Source organism: Phyllobates terribilis, unplaced genomic scaffold (genome assembly GCF_046119375.1).
Source record: "Phyllobates terribilis strain yellow unplaced genomic scaffold, ASM4611937v1 Scaffold_5__5_contigs__length_657084704, whole genome shotgun sequence".
Classification (NCBI taxonomy): domain Eukaryota; kingdom Metazoa; phylum Chordata; class Amphibia; order Anura; family Dendrobatidae; genus Phyllobates; species Phyllobates terribilis.
The window spans coordinates 96,932,096-96,951,048 of record NW_027362765.1 but is presented as its reverse complement, the minus strand read 5'-3'; the positions used below and the strand labels follow the sequence as shown (position 1 = coordinate 96,951,048).

The 18,953-nt window shown below is 44.7% G+C and overlaps 1 protein-coding gene across 5 annotated transcripts in view; it reads right to left on the bottom strand.

Annotated features, from left to right (window-relative positions):
* Nucleotides 1-733: 733 nt before the first annotated feature.
* Nucleotides 734-18,953, bottom strand: part of CEP131 (centrosomal protein 131) — a 32,808-nt gene continuing 14,588 nt past the window's right edge. For 3 of the 5 annotated variants that reach the window (XM_073682578.1, XM_073682576.1, XM_073682579.1), the window contains exons 16-27: nt 18,233-18,349; nt 17,771-17,800; nt 15,507-15,609; nt 10,100-10,301; nt 9,585-9,692; nt 9,059-9,176; nt 7,924-7,998; nt 2,572-2,714; nt 2,174-2,351; nt 1,750-1,946; nt 1,178-1,238; nt 734-976 (exon numbers count right to left, since the gene is read on the bottom strand). In XM_073682578.1, coding sequence (XP_073538679.1) covers nt 905-976; nt 1,178-1,238; nt 1,750-1,946; nt 2,174-2,351; nt 2,572-2,714; nt 7,924-7,998; nt 9,059-9,176; nt 9,585-9,692; nt 10,100-10,301; nt 15,507-15,609; nt 17,771-17,800; nt 18,233-18,349 — 1,404 coding nt within the window. In that variant the 3' untranslated portion in view covers nt 734-904. Of the gene's footprint in view, nt 977-1,177; nt 1,239-1,749; nt 1,947-2,173; nt 2,366-2,571; nt 2,715-7,923; nt 7,999-9,058; nt 9,177-9,584; nt 9,693-10,099; nt 10,302-15,506; nt 15,610-17,770; nt 17,801-18,232; nt 18,350-18,953 lie in introns of those variants that run through there. The other 2 variants (XM_073682580.1, XM_073682581.1) reach the window with 2 other exon arrangements.

Genomic DNA, 18,953 nt, shown 5'->3' with positions numbered 1-18,953 from the left:
ACGTCTGCCATACCTCTACGACTGAAAGGCGAAGGCTGCCGGGAGGAAAAGATTTGATTTCCTCCCGTTAACAGGGCTTTCAGTCTGGCGGCCACACGTCTTTAGAGCTCCATCTGCAGGTTAATAGCGTTTTCGGACTTGACAAGTTCCCTTTAAACTTGCCTATCGCACCACTGCCAGGCCTCCGATCGGCTCGTCTTCTATTTTCATCCTGGACAGCTGGGCCTCCTGATGCCATAATACCGCATATGGTCACATGAAGCGGAACGCATGTCAATGACATGTGTCGCACCCCATGTGAGGTCATGGGACCTAGTAACCAGAAAACCAAGACCTGAAGTCGGCCGAAATGTAGAAAGAGGAGTCAATTGGGGGATCGGTGGCGGGACAGGTATGGGTGTGTCGAGGAGAACATGAGATTTTTTTTTTTTTAACCCCTTCCTGGCCTTCTATTGGTCAGCAAAACAGCAAATTTTCCTGGACTTGCCTAAAGCGCATCACAAAATTAAGATTCTGGCAAATCTGAATTTGTTGATTTTCCACGAGTCTATGGGGTGGTGAGCACAAGACTTGAAGCAAGGAGGGCAAAGTCACTTTGATATAGGGACACTTATTGGCATATGGGATCTGTGGCTGACATATTAGATTGCTCAGCTGGCATTTTATCACATATGGGCAGCACATGTGTCTTTTACAATACAAGCTTCCAATAAATCACATCAGACGCGAGTAGTAAAAAAAAAACCAAAATAACAGTTTTATCATTAAAAACGAGAGGCACCGACGAAAAAGTGTGCAAAAGACAAACTGGAGAGAAAGCACAAACTAAAGCTCCTGCAGTAGTGTCTGTCACAGGGAGGCACGAGTGGGCCCGCACGGGGCACAGGGTGAGGATTGGGAGGGGTTACTTTGCCAATAGCTGTTTGCGTTGCTGTTCCAGAAGAGCTTCCAAGTGATCTGCTCTCTTGACTGCCGCCTGTGAAACAAAATGAGAGTAAGGTCATCCAGAGGTCTCTCTCCTCCGAAAGAGACCCCCAATCTGCTCTAAAAAACAGTAGCCATTACTAATAGGTTACAGCCTGTACTTTACTTCAGAGCTGCTTTCACAATTCTACAAGCTGCAATCTCCCAGCATTCCCCACTTGATCGGTGTCTGCACTAGGTGGTCTTCACTAACCTCGCACTGTTTTCGCAGGCTGTTCACAGTCTCTTCTTTCTTCACTATTGCAGATTTCACTCTAGAAAAAAAAAGTGATCATAAACAGACCCCAGGGCAGAGGGATATCCACCAGACCACCAATATTTCAGATATCCACCAGACCACCAATATTTCATCTGTGGGGGTCTGACTCCTGACACCCTTTTGCTGCACAACCAAAAAACTCCACCAAGCACAGGAATAGAGCTGGTGTTTACCCAAGTTCTCAATCACTTCTATTGTATACCCAAAAGGGCAGAAAAATGTGCTCGTCTCTAGTCACAGCAGCACAAAGTATTTCAGGAGAAGGCTGTGATGATTCTGCGGGAGAGGGTCCAGTGACTATGTTTAGTTGGACTAGCAGGGCCATGATGTAAGGCATGGAGACATGTGGGAGGCCACAGACAGAGAGGTCTCCACTAGTCATTCACTGACGAACAATTCTCCCTGGTTTCCAAAACTTCTTAAAGGGGGTTATCCCCTCAAATCGACCCATTAAATGATTTGTCCACAATATGTTGTCAACCCCCTTTTACAATGTGGTGCCTTACCTCTTGTGAACCTCCTCCAGTTCCTCCTCCTTCTCGCGCGTCACCCTCTCCAGCTCCAGACGATGGCGCGCCTGAGCCTCGGAAGCCTCCATTTTTAATCTCTTGTTTTCTTCCTCGGTGGTAACGAGCCGATCTGCGAATTCCTGGCGGATCACGTCCGAGAGGCTCCTCCTCTCCTCATTCAGCCGGTCTGTAATCTGTAGTATAAGAAAAAGGTGGACTCCACTTCAAGCCTCGTACTCTAGTCACACCCAGAGAAGCATTCAGAAATACTTCTTTGAACAGAGAGTCAGAAGAACATTTAATGCAGCTTTGGGTGTGACTAGAATAGACGTTGAACGATAACTAGAGCAAAGAACTTAGAAATGCATTGCAAGGACTCATATCTGCAGATGATTGCTCCACTCCCGGGAGTGCCCCTCACCTTCCTGAGATCGTCCACTTCCTGCTCCCTCTGTTTCAGAAGTCCCTGCAGTCTGATCTGCTCCCCCTCCAGCTCTGTCACCCTCTCCTTTAATTGATTGCAGCGCTCATGTGACTTCTTCTCGGATCGCTCCAGCTCCTGAAGCTCTAATTCGTACTTATCACGCACCCTCTTAATCCTGATTGATCAACACTAGAATTTTAGAACCACATGAAAACCTACAACTTAAAAGCAGACATGACCGACACCGGAATAACCCTCTAAGTTTTACTCCAAAGACTACAACTCACCTGCAACGTTATTTGGGGTCCAACGAGGTTTAAAACCCACCCATCTCATCAGCAGCTCCGACCCCCATTCTTTCTAATCTCACACCCCCATCATTGTGCTCTTTGTACCTGTTTTCAGCGGCCCGCTCACATTCTTCTCTTGCTGTTGACATCTCGGCGTCAAGTCGCTGAATTACTAATTCGATTTCCTTATCTCTCCCCTTCCGCACCTCTTCTTTGAGTTCCCGCTCCCTGGTAAGAAGCCAGGCTTCCTAAACGGCAAAGAAAACACATCAAAGAAGAGAAACACTGGCACCATTACATTCACAGCAGAATTCCTCTTTAAAAGGGGAAATAATCCTTTAATAATAATAATAATAATTTCTACTTCTATAGCGCCAACATATTCCGCAGCACTTTACATTTTAGAGGGCACTTGTACAGACAATAAAATACAATACAGAATAACAGTAATCACATAAATCAACAGATACCAGGAGTGAGGGCCCTGCTCGCAAGCTAAGAATAAAACAAGAACACAAATGCACAGGCAACGAGCAGTGCAGCGACTCAGTCCTTGTGCAGAGACTCCAGAAGCTCGACCTCATCAGCTGGAGCAATCAGTCTTACCATCGGGTGCAACTCCCTCCAGAAACAAAGTAAGTCACAATTCATACATGAAGAAAGCGAGGAGGCACACCGATGTAATAAGATCTTCTTTCATTCCATTTCCATTAAAAATGCAGGGAAGCAGCACCTTTTGCGGACGACGACAAGAACAAATCCATGTGAGATTGTTAACCCCTTTACAACCTGCGACGTCTTAGTACGTCACAGGCTACCTCCCCCGGTTCAGTGAGCCCGCACTGAACCGAGCACATGTCAGCTGATTATTACAGCTGACATGTGCCCGCAACAGCCGCGGGTGGAATCGCGATCCACCCGCGGCTGTTAACATGTTAAATGCCGCTGTCAATCTCCGACAGCGGCATTTAACGCGTGCTTCCGGGAAGCGCGTCCTAAGCCCCGCCCACCGGCGACCCCGTCACATGATCGCGGGTCACCGATGGGTGGGCATGACAACCCAGGGTCTGCAGCAGACGCCTGCGGTTGTCATGAGCTGGTCGCTATGAGCGCCACCTAGTGGTCGGCGCTCATAGCACAGGACCATTTCTGCTGCATACAGGGGATCTGCTGATCCCCTGTATGTAGCAGAGGCAATCGGACAGTTGCTGCTTCTAGTCTCCTATGGAGACTATAGAAGCAAGCAAAAAGTGAAAAATAAGTTTTTAAAAATATAAAAAAAATTAAAAAAATATAAAAGTTTAAATCACCCCCCTTTCGCCCCATTCAAAATAAAATATAAAAAAAAAAAACCCTACATACACATATTTAGTATCGCCGCGTTCAGAATCGCCCGATCTATCAATATAAAAAAAGAATTAATCCGAACGGTAAACGGCGTAACGAGAAAAAAATTCTAAACGCCAGAATTACGTTTTTTGGTCGCCGCAAAATTGCAATAAAATGCAATAACGGGCGATCAAAACATCGGATCTACCCCAAAATGTTATCAATAAAAACGTCAGCCCAGCGCGCAAAAAATAAGCTCTCACCCAGCCCCAGATCCTGAAAAATGGAGACGCTACAGGTCTTAGAAAATGGCGCTATATATATTTTTTTTTACCAAATTTTGGAATTTTTTTTCACCACTTAAATAAAACCTATACATGTTTGGTGTCTACGAACTCGTAATGACCTGGAGAATAAGAATGGCAGGTCAGTTTTGGCATTCAGTGAACGTGGTAAAAAAAATAAATAAAAAAACAACTGTGGTATTGCACTTTTTTAGCAATTTAACCGCACTTGGAATTTTTTTCCTGTTTTCCCGTACACGATATGGTAAAACTAGTAATGGCGTTGAAAAGTACAACTCGTCCCGCAAAAAATAAGCCCTCACATGGCCATATTGTCCAAAAAATAAAAACGCTATGGCTCTGGGAACAAGGGGAGCAAAAAACGAAAATGCAAAAACGACAAAACCCAAGGTTGCGAAAGGGCACAGAAGGCAACATGCAGGATCTGGGAACATGTAGGTAATGCGGGAGTTTGCTGGAGATCAGTGTATGGGGAAAGCGGGGGCCCTGCTATGACAATGGGGGGGAAGTAAATGCTATTACTGTTGGGGGGGGGGGGGGATGTACTGCCTTCTCTAATATTTAGGACATACATGTCAAACTTTGGCCCAGGGGCCAAATCTGGCCTCAGTGTGAGTATCTTTGACCCGAGACGCTGGCCAGGTATATTTGACTAGCGCACTTTCATCCGGCATCGCACTTTCAACTATATCGGCATCCTAGATTCAGTTGAAAGCAATGATGGAGGAGGGAGCATCAGCTCCCATCATTCCCCCTCCGCATCTGACGGCATTACAACGCGCCCGCTGTGCCGGGATGTACAGAGGATTATTATTCTGTATGGAGGACTATGTGGGGCCCATTATACTGTATGGAAGATTATGTGGGGCCCATTATACTGTATGGAGTACTATGCGTGGCCCATTATTTTGCATGGAGGACTATGCAGGGCCCATTATACTGTATGGAGGACTATGTGGGGCCCATTATACTGTATGGAGGACTATATGTAGGGCCCATTATACTGTATGGAGGGCTATGTGGGGCCCATTATTCTGTATGGAGCACTATGTGGGGCCCATTATTCTGTATGGAGGACTATGTGGGGCCCATTATTCTGTATGGAGGACTATGTGGGGCCCATTATTCTGTATGGAGGACTATGTGGGGCCCATTATTCTGTATGGAGGACTATGTGGGGCCCATTATTCTGTATGGAGGACTATGTGGGGCCATTATTCTGTATGGAGGACTATGTGGGGCCATTATTCTGTATGGAGGACTATGTGGGGCCATTATTCTGTATGGAGGACTATGTGGGGCCATTATTCTGTATGGAGCACTATGTGGGGCCCATTATTCTGTATGGAGGACTATGTAGGGCCCATTATAATGTATGGAGGACTATGTGGGGCCCATTATACTGTATGGAGGACTATGTGGGGCCCATTATTCTGTATGGAGGACTATGTGGGGCCCATTATACTGTATATTGGAGGACTATGTGGGGCCCATTATAATGTATGGAGGACTATGTGGGGCCCATTATACTGTATGGAGGACTATGTGGGGCCCATTATTCTGTATGGAGGACTATGTGGGGCCCATTATACTGTATGGAAGGCAATGCAGGACCCCGTTATACTGTATGGAGCACTATGTGTGGCCCATTATATTGTATAGAAGCAAATGCAGGGCCCCCGTTATACTGTATGGAGGACTATGTGGGGAGTACAGTTGAAGAATCATACTGTAATAGGGTCACCATTATTTGTCGGGGAAATTGAGGGAAGGGGAGTACAGTAGGGTCATCATATTATGCATGTGAAGGGTACTGTGGAGGAATTCACTGTGGGGGTATCATACTGTGTTTCGGGGGCACTTTTGTTGGCATCATACTTTACTATCTGTATTATTCAAGGTTTTTTGTTATTACATATTTAAATCAGGCCATATGCTTTTTACTGTTCTTACATAACATATTATATTATTCCAATATTTTATTCTAAGATTTGTTAATTAAAATGTACTTTGTTTGTGGGACAACCACTTTAAAGTTTGTCTCCATATGAAAAATTCATCGTTATATTTGGTAACGGAAAACGTCCTCAATTATAGACATTTTTTAATAAATATCAAGGTTGGCCCGAGGCTCTGTCCAAGCTTTTAATTTTGGCCCTCTGTGTATTTGAGTTTGACATCCCTGATTTAGGACATCACTGCTACTTCTTTTCGTCCCGCTGCTTGAAGAAAAGTAGGGACACTGCTAATTGTGCCTTGCATACAAAAATATGACCCTTTTGTGGCTATTGGGGGGTAAATGGTGTCTAGAAAAAAGGCTGCTCCCTTCCAGAAAGTGTCAGCGCTGTCCATGGGTTGCGTCTGGTATTGCAGTTCAGACCAATTCACTTCAATGGAATTGAGCTGCTAAACCGCACACAACCCATAGACAGGGGTGGACTGTTTCTGGAAGACAGCAGCCATTTTTTCTAATCCTGGACTGCAGCTTATAGAAGATCAATGCTGGAGCAGCTACACAGACCTTAGTGGACTTTGATATATACACAAAGATATGGACAGGCACAATATGGACCTTGTACGCACTGCAAGATCTCAAAGATCCTCGCTATCTGAAACAGAATCATCCCGTATATGAGCTTCTTGTGTTTCCTCCCTCTACAAACCTACCTAAACTCAATATTTCCATAGCTCCCAGGCAACATGTTCGCTGTATTGGGGTTATATTTAACTCCGAATTTTTTTTTTACTCCCTACATCACTCACTTGCTCACGTCACCTTTTAGCCGAAAATACCACCAGCATCTGACTTTTTCTTGCTGCAGAAACTGCAAAACATCTTACTGTTGCTCTTATTCATCCGTGTCTGGACAATTTTAATTTCCTACTAATCAGGTTCCCTCTCAATAAACCCTCCACCCTCCAACCTATCCTGAATACAGCAGTCATGGTCACATTTCTGTCCAGCCGCTTCACCGATGCCTCCACCCTGCGCCAGTCATTACACTGGTTGCCCATCGGCTACAGAATATAAACTTATTACTCTCACCCACAAAACTCTCCCTTTATCTCCGCTCTCACCCGTGTAGCACCACCTTATCTATACTCTCCATAGTGCTGAACCATCCTACATGTCCTCCTTCATTTTTCTACCACCCTACCCGGCCGCTCCACAGTTCCTTCACAGCTCTACATCTCCTCTCTCACCTGTCTACCACCCTCTCCGCTCTGTTGCTCCACCCTACCTGCCCTCTCCATTGTGCTGCACAGTCCTACATCTCCTACATATCTACTACATGTTTGCGAACAATCTAAGATTAACATCCTCCATAATTCAAACCCCCCTACTCCCGTCTACAATACTTCTCTTGCGCTGCACCACTTCTCTAGAGTGCAATACCCCAGACAATTAGGTTAATACCCAGTTTTAAGAGTGCCCTCATAAAACATCTTTTTAGACACCTTACTAATTAACTGTCCTCAGTTCTTCAGTCCTCTGAATCCGTTCCTTTCCATCGTGTTTCCCCCACACTCCATGTACTCAGTACACATACAGATAATAGCTGGTGAATTATTATAGTGATGGCTGTGTCCCCTGTTTCCTCATAGATTGTTAGCTCTTGCGAGCATGGCTCCCCCTCCTCTTAATTGTTGAAGTATGTGTTACTCCGTAACGTCTGACATTATTTGTACATGTTTCTCTGATTTGTACAGTGCAGCATTATCTCGGCCTGATAATCCAGACCATTATAATCTGGCGCGGTGTTTGCCGACTCTAGCTTGAGGAGACTTATCCTGAAGGAACAGGATGCTAAGCTGTATTTACCTCCTTCTTCCTGTAGTTCTGCTCCCACGCCTGCTTCTCTATCTCCAGACGCTCTTTGATTGCCTTCAGCTCAATCTGCAATTGACCAGAAACAGAAATGTTGCAATATTCTGTCACACAGAGAAGAACAAACAACACGTCTGTCCGTGACAGCTCGAACGTCATGAGAAGGTGAACTGAGTTCGATTGTCCCACCAGCCGAAAGTCCCATCTTACGTGGCATTATCTTTCCAACCAGACTGTAAATCTGCTCAGAAAGAGACAATTTGGGGCCTGGGTTAAATGAAAGTTTCACAAAGGCAGCTTTCTTCCTGTAACAGCGCCGCTCCTCTCTATAGGTTGTGTCTGGTATTGCATCTCAGCTCTATAGTAGTACATGGAATTGGACGGTACATGAGTGGCACTGTTTTTTTTAGAAGAAAGCAGCCATGTTTTTATAATCCTCAACAACCCCTATAATGTAGCCAGAGACCTTGAACGGTCATATCAAATGATCAAAAGTTATCTATGAAAACACTCACTCTCGGTGATCGAAGGAGCAATCAGCTAATTGCTACTTATTATATCAAGTTGAGGTAAGGCCAAGTGGATTGTCTGGATGCAGCCAAAAACTGCAAGGGCGATTGGGTCCATGATTTAGCAGGGAACAGCCATTTTCTTATGAATTTATGTAATAAGCAATTTAAAAAATCGCAGTAGGGGGTCTTGATTGCATTGCAGCCTCACTACTGCTGCAACTCAGTTGGTCCATTTGGCCTTACCCTAATAATCACCTATAGGAGGTGAAATGTGCTCACATTTTTTGGAAAGGGGTATTGCATCATGGTAGACTCCACGTATGCACGTAAATAGGGCATATTAACATGTAGGGGTCCTCTGTTTAGAACCCTCAGCATGTTTCAGAGCAGGCAGACCATATTTTATTAGGAGTACATGGGCTGTTAGTTGTGCAGGGCTTGAGCTTCAGAACCAGACACAGACATAGGCATTAGGTGGTCGTTATTTTGGGTACTGTAGAGAAACAGTAGCTCCTTAAAGGGAACCCGTCAGCTGATACATGCTGCCCTATCGCTCATACAGTAATTGTCAATGCTAAGGATCGGCCATATCCTGGTAAACACAGCTTTGTTAGGACCTGGTGCCGCCGGTCTTGCTCCTCTTTGCTCTTTTCGTACTCTTCCTTCAGGACACGGGTGGCCAGGGCACAGTTGTCTTCTAGCTGCTTCCGGAGCTCGTCCAATTCTGCTCTTTGCCTGGGAGATAAAGACATTAATAAATGACACATGGCGAAATAGACGACTGGGTCAAAACCTGCATCATATTGGGGGGAGGGTCAGATTTATCAAAAATGTAGCAACCAATCAGATCAAGGTGTTTCTTGTCCAAAAGTCTGATGCACTGTTCTCCCCAGAGCAGGTCCTGACTGAGCTTCTCAGCAGGGGTATCTTCAGGCCCCTGTGTCACCCCCCCAACCACTAATTTCCTGCACTCCGTGCTTCAGTTCCTTTAAGGAAGACCAGGTATGGTAGCAAGAAAGCTCCTAGACTGGTCCTTTACAGTCCTTCCCTTACCACTGGGTCCTGGTCGCTCCATCCCTCTTCCTGGCAGTGGCAGATTCCAGGATGAAGAAACTAAAAATCCTGGTAAGGGGCGTCTCTCACCTGGTCGCTTGCTGCTTTAAGCGCTCCTTCTCCTCGGACACTTCGCTGTATAGTCGCCTGCGCTGCTCTTGCAAGGACTGCTCCTCATGTACCAGCTGCTTCTCATATCTGCAAGAAGCGAGTGGAAGAGAGCATGCTTAGCCGCGTCTCTGGCTCCTCATTGCATCGATTAGTGGGGGTCCACGTGGTTGGACCCTCATTGATTAAGGAGTGTTACATGCTTCATGGTAAAATATCCCTTTAAATTATAACCCCATAACACAATCTCATCAGTCACTTGCTGTAATTTTTCCAGATCTCAGCTTGCTGTCAATGAACCAGAATATTCATATTTTATGTCTAGGCTAAAAAAGAATACTTACCACAGCTGGGTGTTTGCTACAAAGGCTGTCCAGCCAGTAAAAATAATTAATGATGTTCCCATTCACTGACAGCAAACAGAAAGTTGTAGGACTGGTTTAGATGGTAATGGACGTGTTGTAGTGCTGGAGTTAGTGCGGCCCCTGGTATATCACCTCTGTTTCGCCAGCTCTCGTTCCCTCTGGCTCACTTCTTCTTTCTCTCGCTCCAGGTTTAGCCTCAGCTCCTCGGCTTGGCGCACATATCGCTGCGCAGCACGTTCATCGGACTGCAGTAGCTCGGCCTCGTGCAGAGCTTTTAACTTGCGGATCTCCTGCTTGTGCTTGGATATCAGTCTCTGGATCTCGGGCTCTAGACCTGTGTGAGGAGACGACATGCTGAAAATCAGGGGGAAGGTCTCATATGAAAGCAAATTTCAAAAGTGCAAACTAGTGACAATTTTTAGGTCCTGCTTTGACCTATTGATGTCAACTGAATTGCGGTTCTTACACCCTCGGACTTGCTAGTACCTACACAGTAGTGTCACCGTGCATAGAATCCAGAGTGCAAAGCCCATGGAAGACTAATACCATCTGCAGGGAAATGCCAGCTGCAGTGGTAGTGCCCATACGACTGTACCAGGCACGGATCCCCTACATTACAATATACCCCTCTAATAAGGAGTCATGTGACCAGACAAGCAGTTGCCACGTCCGGTGCTGAATCCCAACTATCCAGTGGAGGTTGTGCCATTCTGGGAAGGTATCAGGCAATTAGATGGGCATACACTGCCAATTTTAGGCATATAAAAGGAGTGCGAATAAGATCAATGGTTGAAAATACACTGATTCAATAAGGGGTTAGTGAGGACCCAGGGGGCAAGGTGAGGACTGTACAAGGCTGGAAAAATTCACCCGAGCAAATCTAACAATATCTAAAGATAATAATGCTGATTGTGCAAATACCAAAACTGACAACATTCTGCATTGCATACGTGGACTCACTGAACGAGGAAAACCCCAGTAGAACTGCACAAATAGTCACTCCCTCCCACCAGGGCCGAGCTGCCGCAGGGACCTCCGCCATGTGCAGCCTGCATGAGGGCTAAGGCATGACCCGCACTATGAGGACACCTAGTGGCCACAATGTGGAATAACATGCTCCTCCAGGTAGGGGACAATTATTAGAGACCTAATAAGACCTAGAAATGAGCACAGCCATAACCCCTTCCCCATCAGTCGGAATTTCGCATTTTCGCTTTAAAAAAAAATAACACTATTTTTTATTTCTACAGTGCCAAAATATTCTGCAGTACTTTGCGATTTCATTTTCTTCCAAGAGTCATAACTTTTTTTTTCTGTCAACATAGCCATATGAGGACTTTATTTATTTATATTTTGAGGGAGGAGTTGTAGTCCTGAATGACATCATTCATTTTACTAAATAAAACACTGGGGGAAAAAAATTATACATATATACAGTACAGACCAAAAGTTTGGACACACCTTCTCATTTAAAGATTTTTCTGTATTTTCATGACTATGAAAATTGTACATTCACACTGAAGACATCAAAACTCTGAATTAACACATGTGGAATTATATACTTAACAAAAAAGTGTGAAACAACTGAAAATATGTCTTATATTCTAGGTTCTTCAAAGTAGCCACCTTTTGCTTTGATGACTGCTTTGCACACTCTTGGCATTCTCTTGATGAGCTTCAAGTGGTAGTCACCGGAAATGGTTTTCACTTCACAGGTGTGCCCTGTCAGGTTTAATAAGTGGGATTTCTTGCCTTATAAATGGGGTTGGGACCATCAGTTGTGTTGTGCAGAAGTCTGGTGGATACACAGCTGATAGTCCTACTGAATAGACTGTTAGAATTTGTATTATGACAAGAAAAAAGCAGCTAAGTAAAGAAAAACGAGTGGCCATCATTACTTTAAGAAATGAAGGTCAGTCAGTGCGAAAAATTGGGCAAACTTTGAAAGTGTCCCCAAGTGCAGTTGCAAAAACCATCAAGCGCTACAAAGAAACTGGCTCACATGAGGACTGCCCCAGGAAAAGAAGACCAAGAGTCACCTCTGCTTCTGAGGATAAGTTTATTTGAGTCACCAGCCTCAGAAATCGCAGGTTAACAGCAGCTCAGATTAGAGACCAGGTCAATGCCACACAGAGTTCTAGCAGCAGACACATCTCTTCAACAACTGTTAAGAGGAGACTTTGTGCAGCAGGCCATCATGGTAAAATAGCTGCTAGGAAACCACTGCTAAGGACAGGCAACAAGCAGAAGAGACTAGTTTGGGCTAAAGAACACAAGGAATGGACATTAGACCAGTGGAAATCTGTGCTTTGGTCTGAAGAGTCCAAATTTGAGATCTTTGATTCCAACCACCGTGTCTTTGTGCGACGCAGAAAAGGTGAACGGATGGACTCTACATGCCTGGTTCCCACCGTGAAGCATGGAGGAGGAGGTGTGATGGTGTGGGGGTGCTTTGCTGGTGACACTGTTGGGGATTTATTCAAAATTGAAGGCATACTGAACCAGCATGGCTACCACAGCATCTTGCAGCGGCATACTATTCCATCCGGTTTGCGTTTAGTTGGACCATCATTTATTTTCAACAGGACAATGACCCCAAACACACCTCCAGGCTGTGTAAGGGCTATGGGACCAAGAAGGAGAGTGATGGGGTGCTACACCAGATGACCTGGCCTCCACAGTCACCAGACCTGAACCCAATCGAGATGGTTTGGGGTGAGCGGTTTGGGGTGAGCTGGACCCCAGAGTGAAGGCAAAAGGGCCAACAAGTGCTAAGCATCTCTGGGAACTCCTTCAAGATTGTTGGAAGACCATTTCCGGTGACTACCTCTTGAAGCTCATCAAGAGAATGCCAAGAGTGTGCAAAGCAGTCATCAAAGCAAAAGGTGGTTACTTTAAAGAACCTAGAATATAAGACATATTTTCCGTTGTTTCACACTTTTTTGTTAAGTATATAATTCCACATGTGTTAATTCATAGTTTTGATGCCTTCAGTGTGAATGTACAATTTTTCATAGTCAAGAAAATACAGAAAAATCTTTAAATGAGGTGTGTCCAAACTTTTGGTCTGTACTGTATACACTGCTCAAAAAAATAAAGGGAACACTCAAATAACACATCCTAGATCTGAATGAATGAAATATTCTCATTGAATACTTTGTTCTGTACAAAGTTGAATGTGCTGACAACAAAATCACACAAAAATCATCAATGGAAATCAAACCAATGGAGGCCTGGATTTGGAGTCACCCCCAAAATTAAAGTGGAAAAACACACTACAGGCTGATCCAACTTTGATGTAATGTCCTTAAAACAAGTCAAAATGAGGCTCAGTATTGTGTGTGGCCTCCACGTGCCTGTATGACCTCCCTACAATGCCTGGGCATGCTCCTGATGAGGTTGCGGATGGTCTCCTGTGGGATCTCCTCCCAGACCTGGACTAAAGCATCCGCCAACTCCTGGACAGTCTGTGGTGCAACGTGACGTTGGTGGATGGAGCGAGACATGATGTCCCAGATGTGCTCAATCGGTCTGGTGAACGGGCGGTCCAGTCCATAGCTTCAATGCCTTCATCTTGCAGGAACTGCTGACACACTCCAGCCACATGAGGTCTGGCATTGTCCTGCATTAGGAGGAACCCAGGGCCAACCGCACCAGCAAATGGTCTCACAAGGGGTCTGAGGATCTCATCTCGGTACCTAATGGCAGTCAGGCTACCTCTGGTGAGCACATGGAGGGCTGTGCGGCCCTCCAAAGAAATGCCACCCCACACCTTTACTGACCCACTGCCAAACCAGTCATGCTGAAGGGTGTTGCACGCAGCAGATCGCTCTCCACAGCGTCTCCAGACTCTGTCACGTCTGTCACATGTGCTCAGTGTGAACCTGCTTTCATCTGTGAAGAGCACAGGGCTCCAGTGGCGACTTTGCCAATCCTGGTGTTCTGTGGCAAACACCAAGCGTCCTGCACGGTGTTGGGCTGTGAGCACAACCCCCATCTGTGGACGTCGGGCCCTCATACCACCCTCATGGAGTCCGTTTCTAACAGTTTGTGCAGACACATGCACATTTGTGGCCTGCTGGAGGTTATTTTGCAGGGCTCTGGCAGTGCTCCTCCTGTTCCTCCTTGCACAAAGGCGAAGGTAGAGGTCCTGCTGCTGGGTTGTTACTCTCCTACGGCCTCCTGCACGTCTCCTGGTGAACTGGCCTGTCTCCTGGTAGCGCCTCCAGCCTCTGGACACTACACTGACAGACACAGCAAACCTTCTTGCCACAGCTCGCATTGATATGCCATCCTGGATGAGCTGCACTACCTGAGCAACTTCTGTGGGTTGTAGAGTCCGTCTCATGCTACCACGAGTGTGAAAGCACAACCAACATTCAAAAGTGACCAAAACATCAGCCAGAAAGCATTGGTACTGAGATGTGGTCTGTGGTCCCCACCTGCAGAACCATTCCTTTATTGAGGGTGTCTTGATAGTTGCCAATAATTTCCATCTATTGTCTATTCCATTTACACAAAAGCATGTGAAATTGATTGTCAATCAGTGTTGCTTCCTAAGTGGACAGTTTGACTTCACAAAAGTTTGATTTACATGTAGTTATATTACATATACACACACATATGTAAGTTTTAGTGCAAAAAAAAATGTTGCCATTAATTTTGAGATTCTCTTTATGTCGTTCATTGCGGGGTACATGGACACATGATTCTTCAGGTCAATAAGATTGAGCTGATGACAAACTTGTACAGATTTTTTTTATTATTATTTAAGTGGTAAAAAAAAAGAAAAAAAAAAAACATAGAAATTTGCAATAATAATAATAAAGACTGAATTAAAAAAAAAAAAATTTGGTTTGTGTCACCATTTTCCAAGATCCATCACTTTTATCTCTCCGTTGATGGACCCTGTGTTGTCTGTGGCAAGCTGACATTTTTATTAATACAATTATGGGATACATACAATGTTTTCTTTGCTTCTTTTTTTTTTCTTAGGGATAGCTAATTTTATATTTTGATAGATCGTTTTTATAGACACGGCCATACCAAATATTTCCTAACCATTAAAGGAATGGAATAGTGTGCTGATTACAATTTTCTTTTTTTTTTTACTTTTTCTTTAGATTTTTACTTTATTTTTTAGTTTCTTTAGGAAACTTGAATGTATGATCGTCTGTTTTATATCCTGCATTACTAATGTATTGCAATATATGGACCAAGATGGAAATAGGACTAAGATGGCAACCATGGTAGGTGGGGGTCCTCAGAAAGCCCCTGGCTGCCAATTACAATACAACGCCACCCCACGATCCTACAACGGGGATGCTGATGGGGGCCGATGCATGGCGCACTCACTGGCGATCGCACCATTTAAATGCTGCTGTCAATGATTGACAGTGGCATTTAAACGGTTAAGCGATCAGAGCTGTGTTAGACAGCTGGCAACCTCTCCGGTATGGTTAATCCACTCCATTCAGCAGCATGTGACATATGTGTACACCACATGTTGGGTTAAAAGGCTGAAGAGCTGCAAATTTACCCTTCACCGTGATCTCCTTGATTTTCTTGGTCTTCTCGTCGATCCACTTCTCCCGCCGTACTTTTTCAGTCGCCGTCATGAGTTCCTGAAGCTTCTTCATCTCCTGGAAGACAAGTTGTGGAGAAACTTGATATATTGACTTTGCTGTATTTGATACTGCTGTATTACATGTATTGCCCTAATACAACCTCGCAGGCAGTGGTGATCCTCAGGGGGCAGCGATGGGGGTGCAGAGGTTCCCAGCTGCAATTACAGGACTAGACCCTTGCCATTGAGTGGTGAACAAGCATGGGGCAATACATGCAATCTTTGTGTAATTTTTCTCCATTTAGGGTTTTATTAAAGGAAGAAGTGCCGGAAGTGCTCACCTGCGGGGCTTCACCCCGTCAAGTGGTAGTGGCCGCCGCGGTGTACTGCAGATACGCATCCCACCTCCCGCCGCCGCCGGCTCAGATAACCGCTGTTGGTAGGGGTGCCGCGTGCGGGACCCCGGCCGATTATACATTGATGCCCTATCCTGAGGATAGGGAATCAATGTAAAAGTAGTGGACAACCCCTTTAAGTTCAAAGAAAGTGGTAGAGATCCAGTAAGCTTCCCCTAGTGGCGGCTGCAGGCAGACAGAGTTGGATAATTTAAACGGGACATTCCCTTTTGGAATGCAGCAGCGATCAACATGTGTCCAACTCTCAACAGGTGAAAAAACACAGTCAGTTGGGAATTTCCGCAGCGGCGTAGCATTGCATAGTCGCCATGCACGTAGTACTAGGACATTCCCGCTCTCACAGACTGGCTTTCTACACTGACTCATGGAAAGAGGTACACAATGGGAGACTCCTCTCTATAATGTAACTGAATAAACAGCTGCATTAGAAAATCAGTACATAAAATTACACAGCATTGTCAAAAACTACATATAAAAGCCCCATTTTTTTTTGCCTAGTGTAGTATCATATACTGGCCAACATGGGGCAGCATAATAGTATACAGTGGTAAAAACATACAAATAAATTAATCACCAATGATCCAGTAATAAAAAAGTGACCTGTGAAGTTCTGCATGCATCACGGTGCCTACAGGAAATATTAATGGTCTTTATCATGCAAAGCAAAATAGTGAGAACCTACAGAAAGCAAATCATGAGGACAGGGAGGAAAAGTATATTTAAAAAATTGTAAAAAATAAAAATAAAAATTTCCAGTGAGACAGCACCACTCCTGTCCAAAGGCCATGTCAGGTATTGCAACTTATCCCACTATATTGAGAAGAAAAAAAACAACTTTGCACTATCCTTACTTTTAACATTCCGCTCAACTCATATATTTTCCATCTTGTTTGATGCCATGTGGTCAATAATGACATCATGTGACTAGAGCAGCCAATCGCTACAGACACAAGATTGGCAGATGGGAGGGAGGATGGAAGCGGTAAATATATCACAGACTACATTATATTTCACTATAGTGACCAATCAGGAAACTCTTTTAACCAGTGTTTACCCATACAGAAATCGTACAGGTAACCTTTTCATTGATGATGTCACCTAATAGGAAATTATGTGATGACATCATCATCCAAGCAGAAGAGGAAAGCAGCAGCATCTTTTAATAGTGCGGAGTTGATTAATTTTAAGTCCATGAAGTTATACAGAGGTGAGAGCGATAGCTAAGATTGCATGGTACCTGACGGGAACGATAGTGTACCTTTAAGGGGACCTGTCACAAGGTCAAAAGTCATAATATTTTGCTCATATTATTCTCACTGCTCCCCTGAAAATTCAGTTTTTCTTTTTTATATCCACCATACGGATCCAAAGATATAGGCCTTTTTCATTTAGGTGCGTGGCCCACAGGATCCTCTGGGGCGTGTCTTTCGGCTGCATGGCATTATTACCCTGCGAGCCACGCCCCCTTGTAAAGCCCATCAAAATGTGCACTGAAAAAAAAGGCCCATATCTCTGGAACCCTATGGCGGATTTTAAAAAAGCAAAATCCAGAATAGTCAGGGGAACAGCGGGAAGAAAATAAGACAGAAAAATGGACAGTTTTTAACCAGTGAAAAGTCTTCTACAATGCAGAGCACACTGACATACATCTTCCCGTGCCAAATAGAGATATAAACCAGTTAGTGCAAAATGGTTACAGATCATGCTGTGGACACACAAGTGCATGAGGACTGATGGGCACAGGCATGACAGACAGGGGTCCTGCCAGGGTGACATAGTGCAACAAGAAGAGAGTGCATGTAATGTGCACAGGGCTATTACCTCACACAGGGGGCCCAGAGTTTGCCAAACCTGGGGGGAAAGCAAAGAGAAGAAGAAAAAGGAAGGGAAGACAAAAAAAATCACTAGAAGAATTCAATAAACGGGAGGACAAAACCACGCCAGGAATCGAGGGGAAGTGGGCATAAAATGGGACTCCGCCTATTTAAAAGGCCTGTTGTATTACGGCTCATAGACGTCATATTCACTACATGAGAAATCTAAGACTGCACTACTGAGAGAATCTGACAACATGGCCCCATTCTGATGAAGTGTTGTCAGCAGAAGCTGTGGAAGGAGACCCCTAATCCATAAGCAGGACATTTCCCACAATGCAAACATGCTGGACATGCACTGAACCACAAGGGGGCAGCAAAGTAGTGGTAAAGCAGCAGAATTTTGAATACAGCTGTGGATGTAAATGGAGTAGTAAATGGAGTACAAGACGCTGCTGCTTCTTCTCACCGTGTCATGCTGCTCTTGCATCTGGGAGATCTTGCTGGAGTACTTGTGATCCACCTGCTTCAGCTCACTTACCAGAGACTCGCAACGCTCGCTCAGGGTTTTCTTGTCATCGATGAGCTGTGCATAGGCAGACAATAAAGTGGTTATGTACACTGCTCTGCTCTTAGGTGGGGGGGAGGGAATCAGAAATTTGTGGCCTTTCGTAAAGTGGTGCTCTGGGGAAAACAAGTTATCCACAGGATAGGTGATAACTTATTGATCGGTGGTAGTCTGACCACTGGCACCATCACTAATCGACACAATGGGGAACTTTTATCCCAGTTACAAAATGGGGAAGCAGGTTGGATGCTCAACCGCGGCTCCATTCATTCTCTGGGGTCAAAATTCTTCTTTTTTTTTTTTTTTTACTTTTCCATGCACATCGACGTATGAGGGCTTGTTTTCTATTGGTAATATTTTGAGATACATATGATGTTTTGATTGCTGATGCGAATGTTTATGTTTTTGTATTTTAATATTTTTACTTTTATTTTTCACTTTATTTTTTAGTCCCCATAGGGGACTTGGAACTGAGAACATTTGACCGCTTGTTTTAAATACTGCAATATAGTGACCAAAATGGCGGCAGGCCCCGTGGCAGCCATGGCAATCTATCGGAACTTTCAATCACTTCTTGCCTAAATTGGTGCGTGATGGGGGCTGTGCCACTAAGATGCCTCTG